The 22188-nt window shown below is 35.9% G+C and overlaps 1 protein-coding gene across 1 annotated transcript; it reads right to left on the bottom strand.

Annotated features, from left to right (window-relative positions):
- Positions 1-813: 813 nt before the first annotated feature.
- LOC112044302 (cystathionine beta-synthase) lies at positions 814-15895 on the bottom strand. The gene is made up of 11 exons (XM_024080108.2): positions 15775-15895; positions 15504-15616; positions 15290-15396; positions 15011-15181; positions 12719-12900; positions 9861-10100; positions 9055-9187; positions 6388-6565; positions 3788-3922; positions 1764-1954; positions 814-1205 (listed from the first exon to the last, which is right to left on the bottom strand). The coding sequence occupies exons 2-11, from the start codon at positions 15578-15580 to the stop codon at positions 1006-1008; spliced, it is 1614 nt and encodes a 537-aa protein (XP_023935876.2). The 5' UTR covers positions 15581-15616; positions 15775-15895; the 3' UTR covers positions 814-1005.
- Between the last annotated feature and the right edge of the window lie 6293 nt (positions 15896-22188).

The raw sequence follows: 22188 nt of genomic DNA, 5'->3' as shown, positions 1-22188 counted from the left end.
ACTATATCTGTTTATAATATCCTCAAATTACCCATACATATTATTTTATATTATTATACTCATTGCATACAAGCAATACATACTAAAATTTATACTAATAATCTTTATTATGTTCCAAATTTTTCTATCCAATAAATTGAAGTGTCTTGTAATTGTTATTATTAATACTGGGCATTAAGTTGCTAAGTTATATTAGAACAATTATATTACTCATAGTAACTTTATGATGTAAGCACTTCTACCACCATTCCAGAAGACTACTAACTAGTTTGGTTTGACAGTTAACTTGTGCAGTAGTCAATATAATAATCCTATAGTTACATACAAATATATGTAGTCAATGCATTTATTGAAATGTATAATCATCTCTTAAATTTACACACATTTTTAAAACCATTCAATCTACTAGACCATCAACCAACCATCAATTTTCTTTAAACTTAACTATGTCACACTGTCAATGTAGCATCATTGATAAACCTAAATAATTATTATCAATGTGTAAATAAAATTATGTTTAACTTAATAACTCAGTAGGTCTAAGCTGGTGAGTTATGTTTTTGTTCAAACTTAATGTTTTTTGGACAATATATCTATTTATTTTATAAATTTCAGTGCTCTAGATCTAAGATGTGGGCCGTGACATACGTCGTTAAGACAAAATGACATACCGTCGACCAATAGTGCTGAACCAGATATATATCTTTCTCTTTCGTTACAATTAGTCAAGAGACGAGAGAGCGAGACGAAACATTTCCGGTAAAGTCGCTATTGGTCGACTATGTCTTTCCCACCCACCACGAGATATGTCGCGGCGCGTATGTTAGGCCTACCGGGAGGGGGTAATTTCAATGGCTTCCTCTCAGCACTGTAATTTGTAATATTACGAGTATATTATAAACTCGCACATAAATAAATGTTCGTTGTATACCCAAATTCACTTTAAAATATTTTTTGTAATAATGAAGGTCTTAAATCATTAATAAAGCAGGAAAACTTTTCATTTTAAACAGTGATGCCGGAATTCGTTTGCAGAGAATCTGGTGTTGAAATAGAACCGTTCTTTCCAGTAGAAGCCACATTCCCATTTTGAGCTTTTGCGCATATAGGATTAGCATTCTTCAATGATTGATCGCTGCTGACAAGCATCAATAAGTCGTCCGATGTGATTGCGCCAACGATTTTCGGAACACTCTGTGATGGTTCTGAAAAAATATGTATATTAATTTTATTGTCGTCGTCATTTATTTTTATACTAGAGGACGCCCGCGACTATTTCCGCGAGAAAAATGTAAACTATCATCCACTTTTTAATGTTAGTAATTTTAACGTTGTCAAAGATAGTTAGATATTCATTGGCGTATCTAAGATTATATCCTAGGGTGGGCTTGGGCCCCGACATCAAGTCTATTATTAGTACCTATCATAATAGAATTCCATATCCTCAGCCCAGAATCCTAGGGTGGGCACAGGTCCATTCTAGGGTGGTCACGGTCCACCCGGCTCCCGTGCTATATACGCCTATGTAGATACTCTATGTACACGATCGATTCAATATAAAACTGTTATTCAAGAATTTTCAAAATTACACTCGTAAGGGTTTGTTTTTAAGAAAGTGTATTTTTTCCAGTAATTGGTATCAAAAATGTAAAATGTATTAAAAAAGGGATGAGAGCTTTTACTGATTTTCATGCAGACGAAGGTGCGTACTTCATCTAGTTGATAAATATATTCGTTAGCTCTAGTGTATCCTGTGGCGTTACCTGTTTTAACAACAACGACATAAGGTGCAATGTCGAGTAACCGCGACACGGCTCCTAGAGACGGATTGTTTGCAAGATCAACCTTGTAAATCTTCTTCACAACGAATTTCTCGAGTGCCTCCGCACTTGATCCCGAGATGTTGGCGAGCCTTTTTCTGGTGTTGTCAGCGGTAAAAACACCACTTAGATTTCTGTAGACAAAGAGCTAAAATTGTTACAAATTCGTTGTTTCTAAATCAAAAGTTTCATTTTACGTATTCTATTACTCTTTTGACGGCCTCCGTGGCACAGTGGTGTGCGCGATTATGGATTTACAAGACGGAAATCCTGGGTTCGATCCCCGGCTGGGCCGATTGAGGTTTTCTTAATTGGTTCAGGTCTGGCTAGTGGGAGGCTTTGGCCGTGACTAGTTACCACCCTACCGACAAAAACGTACCGCCAAGCTCCTAACAAGTTAACCCGCTTCCATCTTATATTGCATCATCACTTACCATCAGGTGACATTGTAGTCAAGGGCTAACTTGTAAAGAATAAAAATAAAATATTACTCATTATTGGTAAGCTACTTAAGTAGGTTTATAGAAATTAAACTAAAAAGTATCTACTCTACCCGTGCCTACTCTTTAGGTATATATGTTTTAACAAAATGGACCTCTGTTCAAGTCAAATAGGCTTATTAACCTAATCCAGGGTCAGTGGTGAAGCGTGGAGTAATCTAGACGTGGGCAAAGTCGCTTCAATGAAGCCAATACAGTTTCAGAAGAGTTCCAATGTACTTAGTAGATCTATTTTACAATCTTCTACAACGTGCCAATAAATCTGCTTTGTCTGGTAGGTTTTACACTAAATGCAACAAAATATCACAGTTATTTATAAAAAAACAAAGTTCTGTTTGATTAAGACACTTCGTGATTATTTTTTGTATCTCATAAAACTGACAGTAGCAGTCTGTGGGATTAAGTCCATACCATCCAAGGCCTCGCGAGACCCCTTTCAGTGGGCGAGGGCCCGCTTGTTACACCACTGTCACTGGCAGAGACCTTTTCGAGAAACACGAACGGGTTAAAGGTGGCCCTGTATCAATAATTTGGTTTAACATCTAGATTTTTTTACCTGTTTGAATATGTGTGAATATTTGTGCTAAGAATTACATTGTACAATTAATTTTTAGATACATTTTTTAGAAGCACGCAAGTTGGGTTTATTGAGACTCTGCTGCTAAATGTTCAAAAAACAAGACAACCAGGTATACGTATAGCATTAACATCACAAGCATGAATAACATTCCAAACCATAATATTTTTCTTTCTGTTGGGTACAATAAAATTTATTGTGAAATGGATGATAAAATAAGCAATATTTTGAATTTATTTTTTTACGACTGTTTTGCGATGGGATTGTCGTTTTAGATTGTCAAGCTAGAAATTTGTCAATTTTTCATTGATTCACAGATTAATTTAAACAATATGTACATTGTACATACTTTGACTATGTAATACAAAACATCATCGTAGTTTCGATTAAAAATCTACAAAAAGTAAAATACAAAAAAGGCATTCCGCTCAGAGGAAGCTATTCTTTTTTGTTTGTAGTTCTTTTTTTTTTGTTTATTCTTTTACAAGTTAGCCCTTAACTACAATCACTCCTGATGGTAAGTGATGATGTAATCTATGGGAGAGTCCACACCCCATTCGGTTTCTACAGACATCGTACAGGAACACTAAATCGCTTGGCGATACGTCTTTGTCGGTAGGGTGGTAACTAGCCACGGCCGAAGCCTCCCACCAGCCAGACCTGGACCAATTAAGAAAACCTCAAATGGCCCAGCCGGGGATCGAACCCAGGAAATCGTCTTGTAAATGAACCGCGCACACCACTGCGCCACGGAGGCTGTCTAGTACTATGCAGACAGTATACTTGCCAACATTCCACGTGGGCATGATTTGTATAGTTATTAGGATAAATTGCCTAAATTCCTTAGTGTATTCTTTCTCTGTATTAAAATAGTTTTAATAAAATATTACCCCTTATTGTCCAAAACAGTAACAACGGGTGAAGAACTTTTCCTCAAGGCTGTGAGAGCGTCAGTGATAGAGCTATTCAGCGTGATGCTCACTGTCGCCGGCACGACGTTTTCCAACAATGGCTTGTTCCACCACCTGTAGAGGACATTAAAATACAAATTTAAAACTCATTTAGTAACGGTAAAAGCTCATTATTCCCGGGGGGTATACGTTCTCTAAATGTGTCGCGAATACAGAAACCGTGAATATGGAATGGTATTTTAAATGGGATTCTATGGGATACGTTCTTGGGTGACAAAATAAAAAACAAATGTATAAAGAAAAAACAATCAATTGAATAAATAAATAAAATATTATCTTCAGTAAATGGTTTAAAGAATTTTGAATTTTTTTCTTGCTTGACATTTTTTTAAAACTTCTATTCAGAGTGATTTTAAGCAGTGGCATTCTTAAACCATCCATTCGCAATTTCAGCATTAGTATGAATTTATATGCAGCACTAAACAAAGCCCAAAAACGCGACGCGCGACCACGTTTGTTAAGTGCTCCTCAAAAATTCATACTAAGCAGTGGGTCGTGCGACCCTGTCGCGGTCGCAGGTCGCGGTCGCCAATACCGCCAAGTGCGAATGAAGCCTAAATCGCTCACCGATAGGTACATCGCTGATCGAGAGAACAGCAAAACCCAATAATTAAAATGAAATTATCATACCATAACAGTTTAGGGAAAATTGCAAAATATATACCATAAAGATTAATCTGACGTAAGAATAATATTTTGATTGGATATTTATTATGACCAATGTTTGTACTCGTACACGTCAATATTTACGCATCTTTACGAGATAATGAAGATATTAAATATGTTTGTAAGAACATTAAAAGTATGAATTATACTTTTGCTTACATGTTAAGGCTTCTCTTCAGGATGCTGATTGAGTTTTGATGGAAATTTTCAGTGCTAAGCTAAAAGCTTTAAAACTGACGTTTTAAAGCTTAGCTTTTATGAACTTGATTAATATTTCATTATTTTTACCCGACTACGGTAAAGAAAAGAAATGATTGGTAATGGTAAATAAAAATTTTGGCAGTCTATGTATGTATGTATGTTCCACCGTATCGCCTTAACTACTGATATCATGAATATTGATGACTTGATCGAGAGTGTATTCATCATTTCATGACCTTCAAAATTTTTCAAAATTTTCTTTTTCAATTTTATGTTAATGTATCTACCACTATTTTATGTCCTTTTATGAGCCTTTATGGTAATCTCAATTCTTCATACAAAAAAGATCAACGGGGGTGGGGTACTAAACCTGATCAAACCACGTTAGCTTTCAGCGATGTCTGTTATGTGAATCAAACTAATGTTAAGAGTCACAATTTATTAAACATGTCACTAACACGTCGAAACTGAGGCGAACAAAGGTGACTATTTGTTTCATTTTTTTTATAGCTAAATATTGTCTACAATGTCGAGTTGTGTGTTCAGGAAGTGTAAAAACTAGGTATATACTTGTCAGGTGTCAGCCTGTAGAGTATGTCTTAATACTTACGGGACAGCTTGTACACTTAAAATAATATATACCTAATGTAAGTAAACACAAAATTGTGCATGTGTGCGCTCAGTGGAGTAGCTAAATTGGGATCACTTTTTGCGGTGACTTTGTAAGCACGTAACATATCTAAAGTAATAAAATATCGTTGTTATGAGTCGAAAATTTAAGCGAGGCTGAATGCAAGAGGTATTTTTTAATATGTAATTACTTGATTATTTATGACCTCGCGGTAACCTTAAGGTTGTGTCATAATACATGATTGATTGCAAAGAAAATACAACCACAATACGTTTATCTATTGATTTGTCTAATCAGACTCTAATGTAACTGCGTGTAGATGTCTTTAGTTGTATGATGAATGCTTTTTATGAGATAAGAGTCTTTATACATTTTAAATAGGTACAGATAGTGGGTACTTTTAATTAAATTTTCAGTGGAAATTACCTTTGATAAAGGTGTCATTGCTCTAGATACTTCGCTAAATAGCGTTGCGTGTGGTCTAATCTAATATCTAACTAGGTCCTATAGGTCTTTATGTATTTAATATTTTAAGTACTTCGTGGTAATAAATATTGTGTAAATCGAAATTACCGATATAAGTACCCGCAACAAACTTTCAGAATATGTAATTTTATAATAAAATATTCGCATTCCTTGAAAATGCTCAATATTCAATCGCCCGACCCAGGATCAAACCTTTTTTTTATGCAAAATATACTTGCGCTTGACTTGACTACAATAATTAGGTCTTATGGAAAGCATTTATGCGATCCAAGTTGAAGCGCATTTACCTAGAAAACGCCTCTTCAATCTTCCCTTGAAGGTGTTTACATTATATGTGTCAGGAAATACAAACCGGAAGGGCATTCCCAATTTTTGCTATGCAAATTAGAAATGTGGATGCAAATCGTTTCGTACTAGTTGTCTGGATGGATGGTCCACAATATATGGATACCACCGTTTGTGACGTCTTGCTGTTCTGTGGACATCATGATTGGATGCCACGTATGCTAACTAGGTCAACGAGACATTTACTCACCATAGTTCGTTGTTATTAGGGATAGGTTTAAAATCGCGCGCTTCCAACCACTGGTCGGAAATGAACTTGGTCATGTAGTTGCGGATGTTGTCGGGCATCAGAACCACACACTTCTGGCCGGCTTTCAGTTGCTTCGCTGCTTTGGTGGCTGCGTACATCACTGCTCCGCTGCTGCCACCTGAAAATACATAGAAGTTATTTTGTAGGTATATTATGAAGCATGGCGACGCGTCACTAGGCCAACAGTCTGTCTGGCCCGCCGCAAAAGATCATCATAATCCAATAACCTATCCATAAAAAAAACTTAAACACTTGGAAGTATGCCGACTGGACCTACATGTAGTCGATTCGGCATATCTACTTAGATCTTAGCATATAGGCCATAGCATAGCTCAGGTTTTCACCGAGTCTTCTATATAATCTGCCGCAGCGTATGCATGTGGTGTGATCTATAATATAATAGGTAGGTAACCCTTTTCAGAAACTGGCTTATTTTTTATAGAATTGTCAAACTTAAGAGCGAGACGTTCGTGATGACTCCAAAATAACTTGTAGACGTGACAATGGCGAGATGGGTCTGTAAATTTTAATTCTTCAGCAAGGTATTGTCACCTTGTCGTAAGCACAGAATCGCCATGCTTCTGTGCCATGTCTTAGGCGTTGGGCCCTTGGAAATTAGGAATTGAAACAATCGCAAAAAGACTTTAAGTGTCGGTTTCCCACCCGCTTTCGAGAATTTTGCTGTGATTTCACGCGTCACTCGGTCACCTGGTGTCTCGTTGTTCTTTTATAGATAGATTGACAACTATTAATTAATATGCTCACGACAGTCAATCTCGCATGTTGAGATTAATCATGTATGCAGGAGATATACAGTGCACAAGCATAGGTGTACTCTTTATTCAATCACTCTCATAGCCCGATGGGACGTCAGCCCTACACGACCGGTGAGAGATCAGGCGCAGGTCCGACGGCTTGACGTGCTCTCCGATGCACGGAGAGGCATTGAGAGCCATACTAATCTCATAAAGGCTGAAGACGTGACAAAGTAGGTAGTTGCGCAGTAAATATTTAGGTACTAAATAATTGATTTACTAAGTACCAAGTACCAACAAAGGTCCTTGGTTATGATTTGAGCGGATTAGGGTCGGTGTTGATGAATGAGTTACTGAAGTGTTTTTTATAAGTACTTACGTATTGTTGTTTTTATAGATAATCCTAACCTACGATTAAGGAACACGGCCTTGCCTACAATATGTCTATAGATTTTACTGATATCGGGATTAAAGGATTAATTAATTACAAGAAGCAAGTGTTATTTTTTAATCGTGTCGCAGTGATTTTATCTACAAAAAAATAAACAATAAGTACCTATTGAGTACTTAGCTATTGATATAAGTAAAAACATACATATTATACCTATCTAGCTATATATATTTGACACCAGCTAAGATTTGTCAAGGTACAGGCATTCTGTGGTACAGATAAATAAGAGCCTGTGATAGCCCAGTGGATATTACCTCTGCCTCCGATACCGGAGGGTGTGGGTTCGATAGGCAACGCTTACCTGCTTAAGTACTGTACATAATAATTATGTTCAGAAATATTTTTTCATTATTTTTATTTATAGATTTAAAACTGTCTTTTGTATATTTATTATTTTATTTATAAATAAATAGTAATAAATAACCTACGTTATAATATTTTCTTAGCTTTTGACGTATTTATGTTGCAATGGATTAAATATTTTTACACGTAAGCGATAATGCAACACTTAATCAATTAATAATTACGAGTTTTAATCTCATTATATTTTCTGTGATGTCACTAAAGCTATAAATCATAAATCCGTTTTATCATGATTTAAAATAAATTACTTGTCCCAGTGTAGGTAGGTATATTGTTCAGTGCATATATGCCTAGATGGACGTATAATTTTCCAATTCCGTGCACATTAAATCCTGTATTTAAATTTATAAATATATATAAATTTAATATAAGAAAAAGGTAATTGAAACAAACACATCGATATAGTATCTACCTAAAACAAATTATGATCCTATTTTTCCCATTTTCTTAGAATTGTCTCAAAAGCGAAATATATGAAGGACTGTTATAGATTCGTAATAAAAATTCGTTTAAAAGGTGACAAACATCTGTGGGAATTTACGACAGTAGCGGGTTTAGCAGTGATAAGTATAGGAGAAAATTTAATTTTTAAAAATAAAGAGTTACCTAGGTACCATATTGTTTCTCAAAGATTGAAGCAAAGATGAAAGAATTTGGATGTCTCAATTTTTACTTATTAACAAACTTTTCAGCGGGTAGGTAGATAACTCAGTTACAAGTTAGTTATCTATGGACGTTCATCAGCCGAATGATGATGATGATCGAATTTAAGTAACACAAACTTTTCAGTAAGCAAAATTAATATCACGGCCCAAGGCGGCCTGTGTTTGTATTTCCTTACAGGATGCCGATGCCGTCTATCAGCATGATTAATTGATCAGGATGGATGATAATGAAGTATTTAACAACAATTAGTAGGTAATAGGTATCCCGCTAATCCGCATTGGAGGAACCTTATGCTATACCCACTTCTATAAGAAGGGAGGCCTGGCACTGCAGTAGGTCGTTAAGATAATATCATAAATAAGGGTTGCGTACCACAAAGGAAGCCCTCCTCCTTGATAAGTCTCCGTGACATCTGCAGCGCGCTGCCGTCGTCAGTCTTGATCCACATGTCTATTACTTTCCTGTCGAGTGTACGCGGCAGGAAGTCGTAGCCTATGCCTTCCACCTTAAAAACAAATTGCATTTTGTTTAAGGGCACCAATAACATAAAATTGAAAATTTTGAAAAACCCACGAAATTATTAATTACACTCTCGATCAAGTCATCAATATCTTCTTTCAGTGAAAAAGTGATTTTTTTTTTAATTCAAGACCGCACTCAATTATATTTGCAGACGGTTTGTTCGTTCGGTTATTCTTCCCCACTTTCAACCCCCAGAACTTTTTAACGGCTCAACCGATTTTCACCAAACATATCTAAGAACACTCGCACATAAGTCACCTTTCATACAAAAATAAGTAAATTGAAATCGCTTTATCATGAGAAATCAGTCCTCAATTATATTGTAACGTAATATTTTGATATTTTCTATGAGATATCATGAGAAATCATGTCTTAAGTCGTCAAACCCTTAGCTTCGTGGATTACCACTTAGCATGAAGCCCTCGTCAGAGATAGAGAACCATCTAAAACGATTTTTATTTAATTTATATTTGAGTGCTACCATAAGCCACCCCAATCCAAGCTCCATAAATGCCTACTGGAGTTACCCTTGGTAGATAGCTCGTTTTATAAAGGCTGACAAACTGCCTGCCTTAATGTAAGAGTCACAGTCTCTTACATTAAGGTTAAACATAACCCTTCTTGCAGTCGGGTAAAAATGGAGAATATAAACTTACCTCGTACATCTGAACATCAGACTCATTAAGTTCGTCAGGTTCGGCGAGAATCGACCCGTAAGGATCCACGCCCACTATGATACATTTAGGACATCTCTCCTTTATCTTATGAGCAATGCCAGAGATGGTTCCGCATGTGCCAGCGCCTATGACAGCCATGTCGACGTCATCGTCAAGTGACCAGAGGATCTCCTCGGCTGTCCCGTCGTAGTGGGCGAGGGGATTGCATGGATTGTTGTACTGAAAAAAGGCACGGGTTATATAAATGACGCAAGGGAAAAGCTATTGGATCAATTTGCAATGTCGCTTCAACAATGGGGATGATGACTAGGTATGAATATAATATTGATTTTTATGAGTACTTTCGATTCGGGTAAATAAGGTCAATATTAACTAATTTATACGTAAAAAGCAAAGTCTGGATATTTGCAAAATAAATAAGTTTATAAAATTTCGAAATCTTATAAAAAATCTTTTATCGTAATTAGATGAAAATTCATACTGTTTAGCAATATGACCCTTTTGAATGTCTGTAGCTCCGAAAGTTATGATCGCAGATACCCTATTACTTTTACAAAACTGCTTTATTATTAGCATATTTCTAATTTAGAAACAATTAAAAAAACTGTCATCATCCCCATGTAGGACCTTTGTGAAACCTCATCAAACCATGTCAGCAGTATCCAAAAATATTTGAAATAACAATCGTTTAAGAATAAAAGCTTTTAGCGTTGTGTGTTCTGTGGTTAAAACTTTATATAATACAATTTATATAAAGTTTTAACAGATGCTAAATACCTAGTATCAACCCTATATCTAACAAATATTTTAAATTGCATCTGCCCAAACTAAAATAAATGTACGCGTGAAAAAACCTGACCCTTCTAACTTCTGAAAAAAAAACTGAGTTTAAGTTGTCAACTCCCACCGTTTGAAAGTTTATCAAAAACCCGTTTGTATAAAATTTAGAATTTAGTTGGAGTTTCTGGTAAATATGTCAGTGAGCCAGTTACCATTTTATATTTATAGATTATTTTAGTAGACAACAAAGTATATCACATTACTTATATAGTTTATGTAAGAGAGAACATTAAATACATTGTATGAAGGAGCATTTAGCATCCAACGTGTGTGCCAAACAATTTCAGGGATTCCGCGTTACAATTCCGCGACTCTGTCTGAAGCGGACATTTCAGTATATCCAATATCCGAAATCAGCCTTTAAAATAATAGAAGCTATTCAAAAAGATCGCGTAGGTATACTATTAATTTTCCGAGTTTTCCGACTTCAAACCCTTTTTAACTCCTAAAGGTAGAAATGTGAAAACTTTTGTATTACATCATTTTTAGTAAGTATTTTTCTGGTAGTAGGTAAGGTACACATACCGATTTTACTTTTTGTATATTCAAAAATTAAGGACTTTGAATTAACCTATTATCCTACTTCGTATGATCTCAAATCGTGACGATTTTCATTTGAACTCTTTCAGTAGTTTTAGGGTGATGCCCTGTTAACGTGATTCATACATAAAGGCGATAATGACCGGTTAGTGGATCAATCTCATAATCTGACAATAGATTGAATTTGATATGGGCTTCCGCTTTACCCTCATACAAAGTAATTGTATCAGGTTCAGTAAGTTATTGAGTTCTTAAAGTGGTACGTAACATCTAATGAAATTAATTATTTCCATGTGTTCTATAGTATATAGGCCATAAACTTCGTGCGACTATTCTTACTATAATGCATTCGTACCGACACACCAAGGTAAACTGCGATGTTGCATTGTAAACTGTTTAATAAACAAATCACGCTTTATAGCTTTACTAGTAGTTTAGGGTAGTTATGTAGATATCCACGTTTCCGATCTATGACTTCAATAGCGGCTTATTCTATTATTATAGTCCCACTTCTTTCTTACATTTCGTCCTGGGAAGTTTTAGTTGTTTGTTTTTCATGTTGTTGTAAAGAACTTTTGAGACCCTGAAGATTATGTTTAAACAGCATGAGTATAAATTATATTTTAATCTTCGTAATATATAAAATCTTATAACACGGTGTCCGAATTGACTCGACTGATTTTAATGTATTTTTAACCGACTTCCAAAAAGGAGGAGGTTCTACGTTTGGTTGTATGTATGTTTTTTTATATGTGACAGAATGGCTGGCTTATTTTTTGCGCAATCGATCAGCCTTCTGAGAAATGCAGCCAGTATTCTTGCCACCATTCCACGTGGGTATGATTTGTATAGTTATTAGGAAAAGTTAGTTTAAGTTCCTTATTGTATTCTTTCTCAATAAAAAAAATAAATGAAAAAAAAAAAAATGTATTTTTGATAGGTATGCCAACAGTTTTTCTAAAGTGGATTTAGATTATTTTCAGTAGCATCCATTTCATAAAATGTGTAACCTACATTTTCCCTCTAAACGGAAGACATGTTCAAGCGAGGTCAAATAAATTTACACTCGAATGTGAAGTGGATCGCAAGGAAGATTACGAGTACAATATCTAAAAAACTAACAATGGGTCTCCTTAGCTACAGTAAATAGGTATAGGAATAGATGCCTTGTAGAAATATTTATAAATATGAAAATTATAATATTTTGTAGTCACATGTGTTGGATTTGAATATGACACAAAAAAAACAGATTATGAACTGGAGGGTATTTTCAATATTTAATCACTGAGAATTTTCACTTAGAAATACGCGAGCAATTTCAATTTTAAAATTCGCGATTAAAAAGTCTGTTCTACAGCTTTAAAAAAATTGGTGCAGTTAAATAGTATGAAATTCTAAAATAAATACGATGATTTTGGTATAAGAGTTATCGGATTGAGATGTTAAGATACATTTACCTGATCCAGCAGAACAGCGTTAGGAATTTCCTTGGAAAGTCTCAGTGCCACCCCAAGATTACTTTCGGGAGAGTCCGACGGGGCTTCGGTCGGAGTCCTGATAATTTCTGAGCCCAGAGCCAGAAGGGTGTTCACTTTCTCGTCCGACATTTTTTCGGGTAATACAATTATGCATCTATATCCTGGAAAAATATGCAACTTGACAAAAAAAGTAGACGATACTAAATATGTATGTATTTAGGACTCCGGCTGTTCAACTGCTTTAATAGGTGTGATTGCACCTCATAAAGTATTTTTTTCAGATAGCATGGGTACGGTGACAGTCGCCATAATAACGTGAATCGCGCCAAACTTTCAAATATGAAACGAACTGTCACCTGCACCATCCTACATGAAACGAACTGTAGGCGAAGTATCTTCTATCTTCGTACTTTAGAAACAAAAACACTACAAAAATTCTTAGCTGTAAATAAACCGATTACCGCGTGTTGCAATATTTATTTATTTATATAAGACGCTCTCTCAGACAGTCTCTCAGATCACCAATGATGAACAGACTTTAGCTAAAGATCATATTTTCTTAAAATCAGAATGATACTCGTAAAAAACCATACATAGTATTTATTAGTTGCCTTAATATAAAGACCTAAGAATTATGTGCAAAAAAAATAAGATAAAGATGACATTGCTTATCTTGATCACATAGATGGTCGTAAAACATTTTTTTATCATACTTCTCAATAATAAGTGGTTTTTATCAATGAATAGGTTAATTAAAAGCTACTGACGATGATAATTACTGTTGTCGACGAAAATAAAGCGATCCAAGTACCTATACCTACACCTAAACCAAACTGACTTCCAAGTTAGCCCTCTTCCATCTTTAGGTCTTACTGCATTGTCACGTCACCTAACATAAGGTTAGATAGCAGTCAAGCTAACTTGACATTAAATAAAAACTCGATGTGGAGTGTTTCATCATCATCATCATTAACAACTAATATCCGGCTCACTGTTGAGCACGAGTCTCCTCTCAGAATGAGAGGGGTTAAGCTAATAGTCTACCACGCTATAATGCGGATTGGCAGACTTCATACATGTTGAGAATTAAGAAAATTGTCAAATATGCAGGTTTCTTCTCAATGTTATACATTTATAGTGCAATGTTTAATAAGAAACAAAAATAAAATAAATATCACGTAGATCAAACAGTGAAGGAAAATATCGTGAAGAAACCTGCATACCTGAGAATTTTCTTAATTCTCTACGTGTGTGAAGTCTGCCAATCCGTATTGGGCCAGCGTGGTGGACTATTAGCACCCCTCTCATTTTGAGAGGAGACTCGTGGTCAATAGTGAGCCTAATATGTGGGTTGTTAATGATGATAATGATGGTTCATTACTGGTTCTAAGCCTATTAATAAAAATTGTCATTAATTTCGGAACAAGTTAATTAAGATTAGGTATTATTAGGTTCTTACACCTAATAATACTACTAGCGATTTAATTTGTTTGTTAAGTAATGAACGTTCTTTTGGTATTTATATTAACGTTCATCGCAGGGTATTGTCCTGGCTGACCTGGTGTTCTGGAGATATTGTGATGTGTGGCATAATTTCGAAATAAACGCATTTTTCTTTCTCTCTTTCTTTTGGGAGTGATTTTACAAAATGTTAGCTAGCTAGTTAAGCCGAGATAATTCTACGAATGTACTATCATTTTCTTGCAAGCATCGTGGAAATAAAACTTCCATTATAGTATTGTATTTTAAACAATAATGATTTTGATGGAGACAAAAACGTGACGTCATTTAGGTAAATATCAGAAAACAGGCCTAGGTCACTTAGGTAAATATCATCTAAAGAATTTCGTTTCTCAGTTCGTCCGTTTAGACGTTTCTGTACACCCTGTTAGCCTTCATTCGCACGAGAGTTACTTTAACCGACGTTAAAAAGCGTTCAAATATACCTAGTATGAAGTTAAATGAAGGTCTCTTTCCAACGCCTAAAATTGAAAATGCAAAACTGTTCGAAAAAAATGGTTGTGTTTTAAAAACGCTGTCTGAAAATATACTTGGGAATGCATTTGTTGTATTTGAACGCTTTTTTAACGTCCGTTAAAAAAAAATCTCGTGCGAATGAGGGCTTACACTAATTATTGTTCTCTTGGATAATGTTATTGAATATCGTGTGGGTACAACATCTGTTTATGTTTGTTTTTTTTCCAAATATGAAGTATTTTTAAAAAAAGGTGGTAATTAATCAACTATTATAAAAGACTGTCCTAAACATACCTTTCACAGCTGATGCCAGAGCCAAACCGATTCCTGTATTCCCAGAAGTCGGTTCAATAATTACAGATTTTCCGGGAATCAGAATTCCTTGTCTTTCAGCGTCTTGTACCATCCTGAATGCGATACGATCCTTCACTGAACCACCGGGGTTCAAGAATTCGCATTTAGCATCTAAAAATATTGCAACAATTTAATAAAAATTACTTACCGTTTCTTCATTAATATGCACGAACGTGCAATTCATGGATTTATTTCATCAATTTCATGAAAACTACTTACACATTTGGCATTGTATACCCTCTTGTTGGGGTATTTTGTTCAATTTCACCAATGGGGTATTTCCAATTACATTTAAAATGTTTTCGTGAACTTTTTGGTTTTTGTCCCTAAAATATTAAATTATTTATGTAAAAATTGTAGTCATTTAATAGATGTGGATAGATTAATTGTAATTGAAATAATTGATCATGATCAGTAAAGTAATATTCCTTACAATGCTCTAATTATATGCGGCAATTCCTTGAGGTTAAAGAACTCCGAAGAGCTGCCGTTAGATGCTCCGTTCTGCATAGTGGCTGATTCCTCTCCAACTTTTTTATTTTAAAACTAAAAACAGAAGAATTAACAGTAGAATTATTTGTTTAGAGTTATAGAGTTAAATTTCCTGTTACTAACGCATGGCGAATGAGTGAACGCGTGGTATTTATCGAGTTTAATTAGCATGGATTTTAATTCACAAATTCACTAGTCACGTGTGAACTTACACATCAATGTTCGCGCGCGGCTTGTATCGTACTGTATTCCGGAGCGACTGTAACCGGTTTATTAAATACGGATTCCTGATAAACGCTCGATGTATGAGCGAGACGTAGTGTGGTAGTACTGGTAGTACTCTGTGTTGACAATGAATGCAGTTGCACATAGGGTTCCCAACTTGGAGGTTTGCCGCCCAAATTTAGGGGGATTTTAATGCGAAGGGATTAAATTAATTAATTAAGGGATATTTTTAGAGCATGGGTTATTCCAGTGCTTTATTGTAATTACATTAAAAATGTAAATATTTTTAATGTCAGTACAATAAAGCACTGGAATAACCCATTCAATAAAAAATGTATATTTATTTATTAAACATACAATACATAAATAAACATACAATACATAATACAATATTAAACATACAATACATAAACATTTGTATTTTCTCAATTCCTCGTTAATAATAATACAGGAAAGTGTCAGTATATAGTTTTAACAGTAATGTAATTTGTGACTTCAATTTGGAGCCCTGACCGCTGACTTGGCAATTTAAAAGTCGCGCAATATGAAGAGCAGTTTTAATATTTTTAAAATAATTTGTAATTCGTATATCATATCGTATATATAACGTATATATAAAAGCGAAAAGTCACTTATGACGACATCTCAAATAGCGATCGAGGTAGGTCCAAATTTTAAATTTGGGGAGGGTAGTTTTAGTAAATGTCCGCTATGAACGGATTTTGCGGGAGGTCTAAGGGCGGACAAAGTCACGCGCATCCACTAGTGATCTTGATCCGCTAGATTTTTCAAAAATAAAAAAAGAGTAATTAAGAAAACGTAAAACGTATTCTTCATTATAGCGGGACTTTCAAGAAAATGTGGCGATTTTCATACTTTTCTACTTTAGTTTTTAGGGGTAATTACTATATGGTGTTGGTAACACTCACATACAGTGTCTGGCGTGTGGGCTGTGGCTACAGTACGTTGTGGAGACTGCACAGGCTGAGCGGAAATGCATGCAAACATGTGCCAAGGACGATTGCCGATACACATTGATACATTGATCGGAAGTTTTATGGTTTTCGATTTGAAATTCTAATGAAATCTGTGTTTACGAGTATTTACTATTTGTGGTACATTGCTTTTACCTTTAAACAGGTTAATCAACGAGAAATATCCTATTAGTATTATCTACTGTGAAAGTTTCAGCGTTAATTGAAACAGGTAGCTAAGTAGTTGTAATTATGTATTTCTTACAATGTTTTGAATGATAATAAAATAGTAACATTTGATTTAAAACTACATATTTTCTATAGGTATTACTATATCTACTTCTACTAAATTAAAAGGGGATAAAATTTGATTTTGTGTTTGTTTGTTACAAATAGTGAAATAGGCTTACACTAGTGAACTTATTTAAAAAAAAATCTTTCACCAATAAGTACCTACACTATTGTCAAGCCCTGAAAAATACCTACATGTTCATGAAAAGTTGAATGCACTTCTTCGGTTATGTATTGCATTTATCTATATGGGTCAGTTACAGTCAATGTACGATTCAAATTACCTAGTCCAAGTATGGTAGGTAAATACCAAAATAAATGTTATGCATAGAAACACACATGCACCTATAGAAAGATAAAGGGGATTTAGTCCCCTTTCGCACGAAAGTCTTTTTAACGGACGTTAAAAAAGCGTTCAAATATAGTATGAAGTTAAATGAAGGCATAATCCCAATGCCCAAAATTGAAAATGCAACACTGCTCGAAAATGTTTGTAAAACGCTGCCATGTGAACATATACCTACTTGGTAATGTATTTTTGTACTTGAACACTTTTTTAACGTCTGTTAAAAAAACTCTCGTATTAATGAGGGATTAGGCTAGACGCCTGGACTTCAAAAAAATAAAACGTACCAACTAAACTAAAAAGCGAAAAATAACATCAGTATAGGTATAGCAAGAATTTTTCACGCGAAACGATCTCAAAAGAATTTTGAGGTCAATTTTCTTGACCTTTCACTGCTAATGGTGGAGGAACCGAGGAAGGAGGTATGGTGTGGTTGGTGGTATTTTATTTCATCTCAGAAGACATCATTTACCTACCTTAGTTTTCATATTTTGTTGACTAGAATAGAACAGAACTGTATGTTAAATATCAATACATTCCGTTACATTACTATTTTTCATTATTTTCATTTTTTTATTATTCTACAAAAAACACATTTAAATTAAGCCTAACCATAGTGCAACACAAACCACAGTTGGTTTTACTGTGCACTGGTTAAGTGTTACTTAGTAGTGTTTTTGTATTTCGTTTTCATTGAAGTTGGTAAAAGACCAAGTAGGTATGACGATTTTTTATCGCATCTTGCGGTTAAAGGTTACCAAGTGGGCAATGTTTTGAAAATAAGCGTTACCATTTACTTTAAACAAACGATTTTTATCAACCCAGGTTATCACTATCAGTATCAAAACATATCTCCTAAAATATAATTACGGGATGACTAGTTATACTTGAGTTATACCTACTTTTGTTATAAAAAAATTAAATTACATAATTTTAATTTAATATGATTAAAATAATACTTCATTTGTATTAGTCACTGCGTAGTATTTAATGCTTTGCATGTGGAAAAATATGACGGTTGTAAACAATAACCTACATGCGCAGTAGATTTTTGCTTACGATTTACCTATTTATAATTTTTAATCATATATAGGTAAATCGAGCCGTGATAGCCCAGTGGATATGACCTCTGCCTTCTATTCGAATCCGATCCGGGGCATGCACCTCCAACTTTTCAGTTATGCGCATTTTACCTGCATACCTGAGTTTTTTTTAAATAATTCTTTACGTGTGTGAAGTATGCCAATCAGCATTGGGCCAGCGTGGTGGAATATTGGCCTAACCCCTCTCATTCTGAGAGGAGACTCGTGCTCAACAGTGCGCCGAAAGTGGGTTGCTAATGATGATGATTATGATTTTTTAACACCACGGGCTACCTATATAAAGACGAAGAACGTGTTTGTTTAGTACATTTTATGAAAACCTGAAAGCAAAAGGAAAACGTAGGTACCTATAGAGTCATATCTTTATCCTTTCTCTAGTTATTTCTCTATAAGGCCTTTATTATCGTTTTTAGGATTCCGTAGTCCACAAGGAACCCTTAGTTTCGTCATGTTTGTCCGCGGATTTATCTACTATTAGAAAGCTGTAATTTAGCATGAGTACCTACATTAAAAATGTGAACATAAGTCGTAAAATTAAATCTACTGCACGCCATTGACGATCAATTATTCTCACGTTTTTACAGCACCCACGACTGTAACTGATCGTGTATTTACCGCTGCGTGCATGACACCTCGACTTATGAAAACGTCTTCGCTGCCGTTTGCGCTGCAGAAACGTGAGAATAAGTGACCGTTAATGGCTGACTTTAAAAATATTTTTAGCCGGTTTTTATTATATCAGTTCCGTAGTCACCAAGGAAATCCAAGATCCTAAAGGTCGTAAAAATTTGTTTGGGGGTAAGCGATGATATTAAACTTAGGTAAAATATAATTGGGGGTAATAGGATTGTTTTGCAAGTCTTTCAGCAGATATACGGTACCTGAACCCTAGGTATTATCATTATGAGGGTCATCGACATTAGTTTTAATTGATGTAATTATGTATGCATACGATTATTTCATCGGCTCATCATTTATGTCATTAATCTCTGACAGTTTCTAATCCTGTATACGAACATTTTTTCATGACTAGACGTTAGACATCTGATGATTAATGTATTTGCAATTTTCACCTATTAGTGCTTAGCCAGTATTTTTTTGATTGCCCTTGACTGCAATCTCACCTCATGGTAAGTGATGATGCAATCTAAGACAAAAGCAGGCGTAGAATGAAAATCCACACCCATTTCTGGTTCTACACGACATCGTATCGGAACACTACATTGCTTGGCGGTACGTCTTTGCCGGTAGGTAACTGATAGCCAGCCCCGGCCTTATCCACCCACTAGCCAGACTTGGACCAATTAAGAAAACCTCAATCGGCCCAGCCCGGGATCGAACCCAGGACTTGTAAATCCACTGCGCAACGAAGGCCGCCAAAAATAAACAAACACTATATAGACGAACGATGAGGCGGGCGGTGACTTTGCCCAGGTTGATAAATGTTAAGAAGATAGGAAGTTGTGGGTCACCCAATGTTCCTACAATAATTATTGTCACAGTATACCTAATTAAGTGGTCTTGTGTTGCATTTGACGACTGCAGTCGGCAACTCTCAGAATATTACTAAGAATGTGTTTTTTACAAACCAAACAAATGGCTAAAAATACATGTAAGTAAGTAGAAAATCATCTATAATAATCCTACTTAATATGCATTTTTTTTTTTTTCTCTCATTTATTTAATACTTCTTTTTTTTTAAATTTTTAACAATATAAGTATAAAATACAAAACATTATTAAAAATTTATAAAAAAAAAAATTTCACCCTCCCGCTGCGGGACATTTGAGTGCCCAAGCAACCGGTGGTCAGGGCTCCAGAGTGAGGAACCTCCTCACAATACGCGCCGTCTCAAGAATCACTGCCTTTTGTATCCGACTCTTGATCCAACAGTTAAGCGAAAGCTTCTTAAGGTGTTGGTCGAAGCTTTTCGCTATAAGACCATTGACTGAAACAACTATCGGAACAATAATAGTTGACTCAACATTCCACATGGCGGTAATCTCGTGAGCAAGGTCCAAGTATTTTGATACTTTTTCCTTTTCGGCTTTAACCAGATTATCGTCATGTGGAACAGTAATATCAACAATTATTGCACGACGCACTGACCGATCGACTAGCACTATATCAGGTCTATTGGCTACAATATACCTGTCAGTGATAATCGTTCGGTCCCAGTAGAGCAATGCACTGCTATTTTCAAGGACTGACGCTGGGTCGTACCTATAGTAAGGCATCTCAAAATCGATAAGGCCATATTGAAGAGCAAGTTGTTGGTGGATTATCTTGGCTACTTGATTATGTCTGTGCAAGTATTCGCCGTTAGCAAGGTGAGAACACCCGGACACAATATGCCTGAGGGACTCCCCAGGACGATGACACGCTCGACAGATGTCTAGAGTGCCATCTTTCATAATGTGTTTCCGGTAGTTTCTCGTCTTTATAACTTCGTCCATAATTGCACAGACAAAACCCTCGGTTTCCCCAAAGAGGTCACCGAATTGCAACCAAGATACAGATGTTATTTGATCTACATCCGGCCCAGTAAGGGCCTTGTAGAATCGTCCATGCAACTCCTTGCTCTTCCATATTGCCACACGATCTGAGTTACTAATTACTATAGGTTTGCGCCAGTTCTCTTTGCCTAGGGATAGCGGGGTAAGTCCCTTATCCACTGCAACGACATCCTGATACATACTCACATTCATCTTGAGAAAATGATCTCTGAGGTTGCACACCTCACGATTATGGAGGTTCTTGGCGTTTAAGAAGCCACGTCCTCCACACTTGCGTGGGATGTACAATCTCATTACAGATGAACGGGGGTGATGCATCCGGTATGACGTCAGCAGTTTGCGGACTTTACAGTCCAGGGAATCCAGTTCGGTTTGAGTCCACTTTAGAATGCCAAAAGTGTATATGAGTAAGGGCATGACCCAGCTATTGAAGGCACGCACCTTGTTACCGCCTGATAAAAGACTTTTTAGGACTTTTTTCAGGCGGCCAAAGAAGCGTTCCTTCACTACCTGTTTCATATTCCCTGTCTCAATACCAAGTGCTTCTGTCATTCCAAGGTATTTATAGGTCTCGCCTTCAAGGAGTGATCTGAGAATGACAGTTTCTGAAATAACTATATTCTCGGAGCTCACTATCCTTCCTCGCTCTACATTGATGACCGCACACTTGTCTACACCAAATTCCATCCTTATGTCATTGCTAAAGGTTTGAGTAATCTTCAGCAATGACACTAGGTCTGTGCGCTTTGATGCATACAGCTTGAGGTCATCCATGTAAAGCAAGTGAGATATGAGCTCACCACTCCTGCGAAGGCGAAAGCCTAGCCCTGAATCCCGCAGTAAAGTACTAAGAGGATTAAGGGCTAGACAAAACCATAGAGGGCTCAAACTATCGCCCTGGAAAATACCTCGCCTAATCCCTATCAGTTCGTTCGATTCAGAACACTCAGAAGCGCCTGGGTGACGAAGAACTGTCATCCACTGTCTCATACATGACTCAAGAAAAGAGCATAGTGTTGTATCGACCTTGTACAACCGCATGACCTCCATGAGCCATGAATGAGGCACTGAATCATAGGCCTTCTTGTAGTCTATCCAAGCAGCCGTGAGATTTTTTCTGTTTCGCCGAACCTGTTGGCAAATAGCAGTGTCTATGAGGAGAAGTTCCTTT

This window comes from Bicyclus anynana, chromosome 21, assembly GCF_947172395.1.
Source record: "Bicyclus anynana chromosome 21, ilBicAnyn1.1, whole genome shotgun sequence".
In the NCBI taxonomy this organism is placed as follows: Eukaryota; Metazoa; Arthropoda; class Insecta; order Lepidoptera; family Nymphalidae; genus Bicyclus; species Bicyclus anynana.
Note: the sequence above shows the minus strand (reverse complement) of the source record. Positions and strands in the feature narration are given on the sequence as shown.

What these genes read in the sequence shown, in the direction of transcription:
- LOC112044302 (XM_024080108.2), bottom strand. Translation starts at nt 15,580, where the DNA reads ATGCAGAACGGAGCATCTAACGGCAGCTCTTCGGAGTTCTTTAACCTC. An exon ending in CCGCATATAATTAGAGCATT is followed by an intron (nt 15,397 to 15,503) that starts GTAAGGAATATT and finishes TTAATATTTTAG; the next exon opens with GGACAAAAACCAAAAAGTTC. An exon ending in CTGATGTTCAGATGTACGAG is followed by an intron (nt 9,188 to 9,860) that starts GTAAGTTTATAT and finishes TTTGTTTTTAAG; the next exon opens with GTGGAAGGCATAGGCTACGA.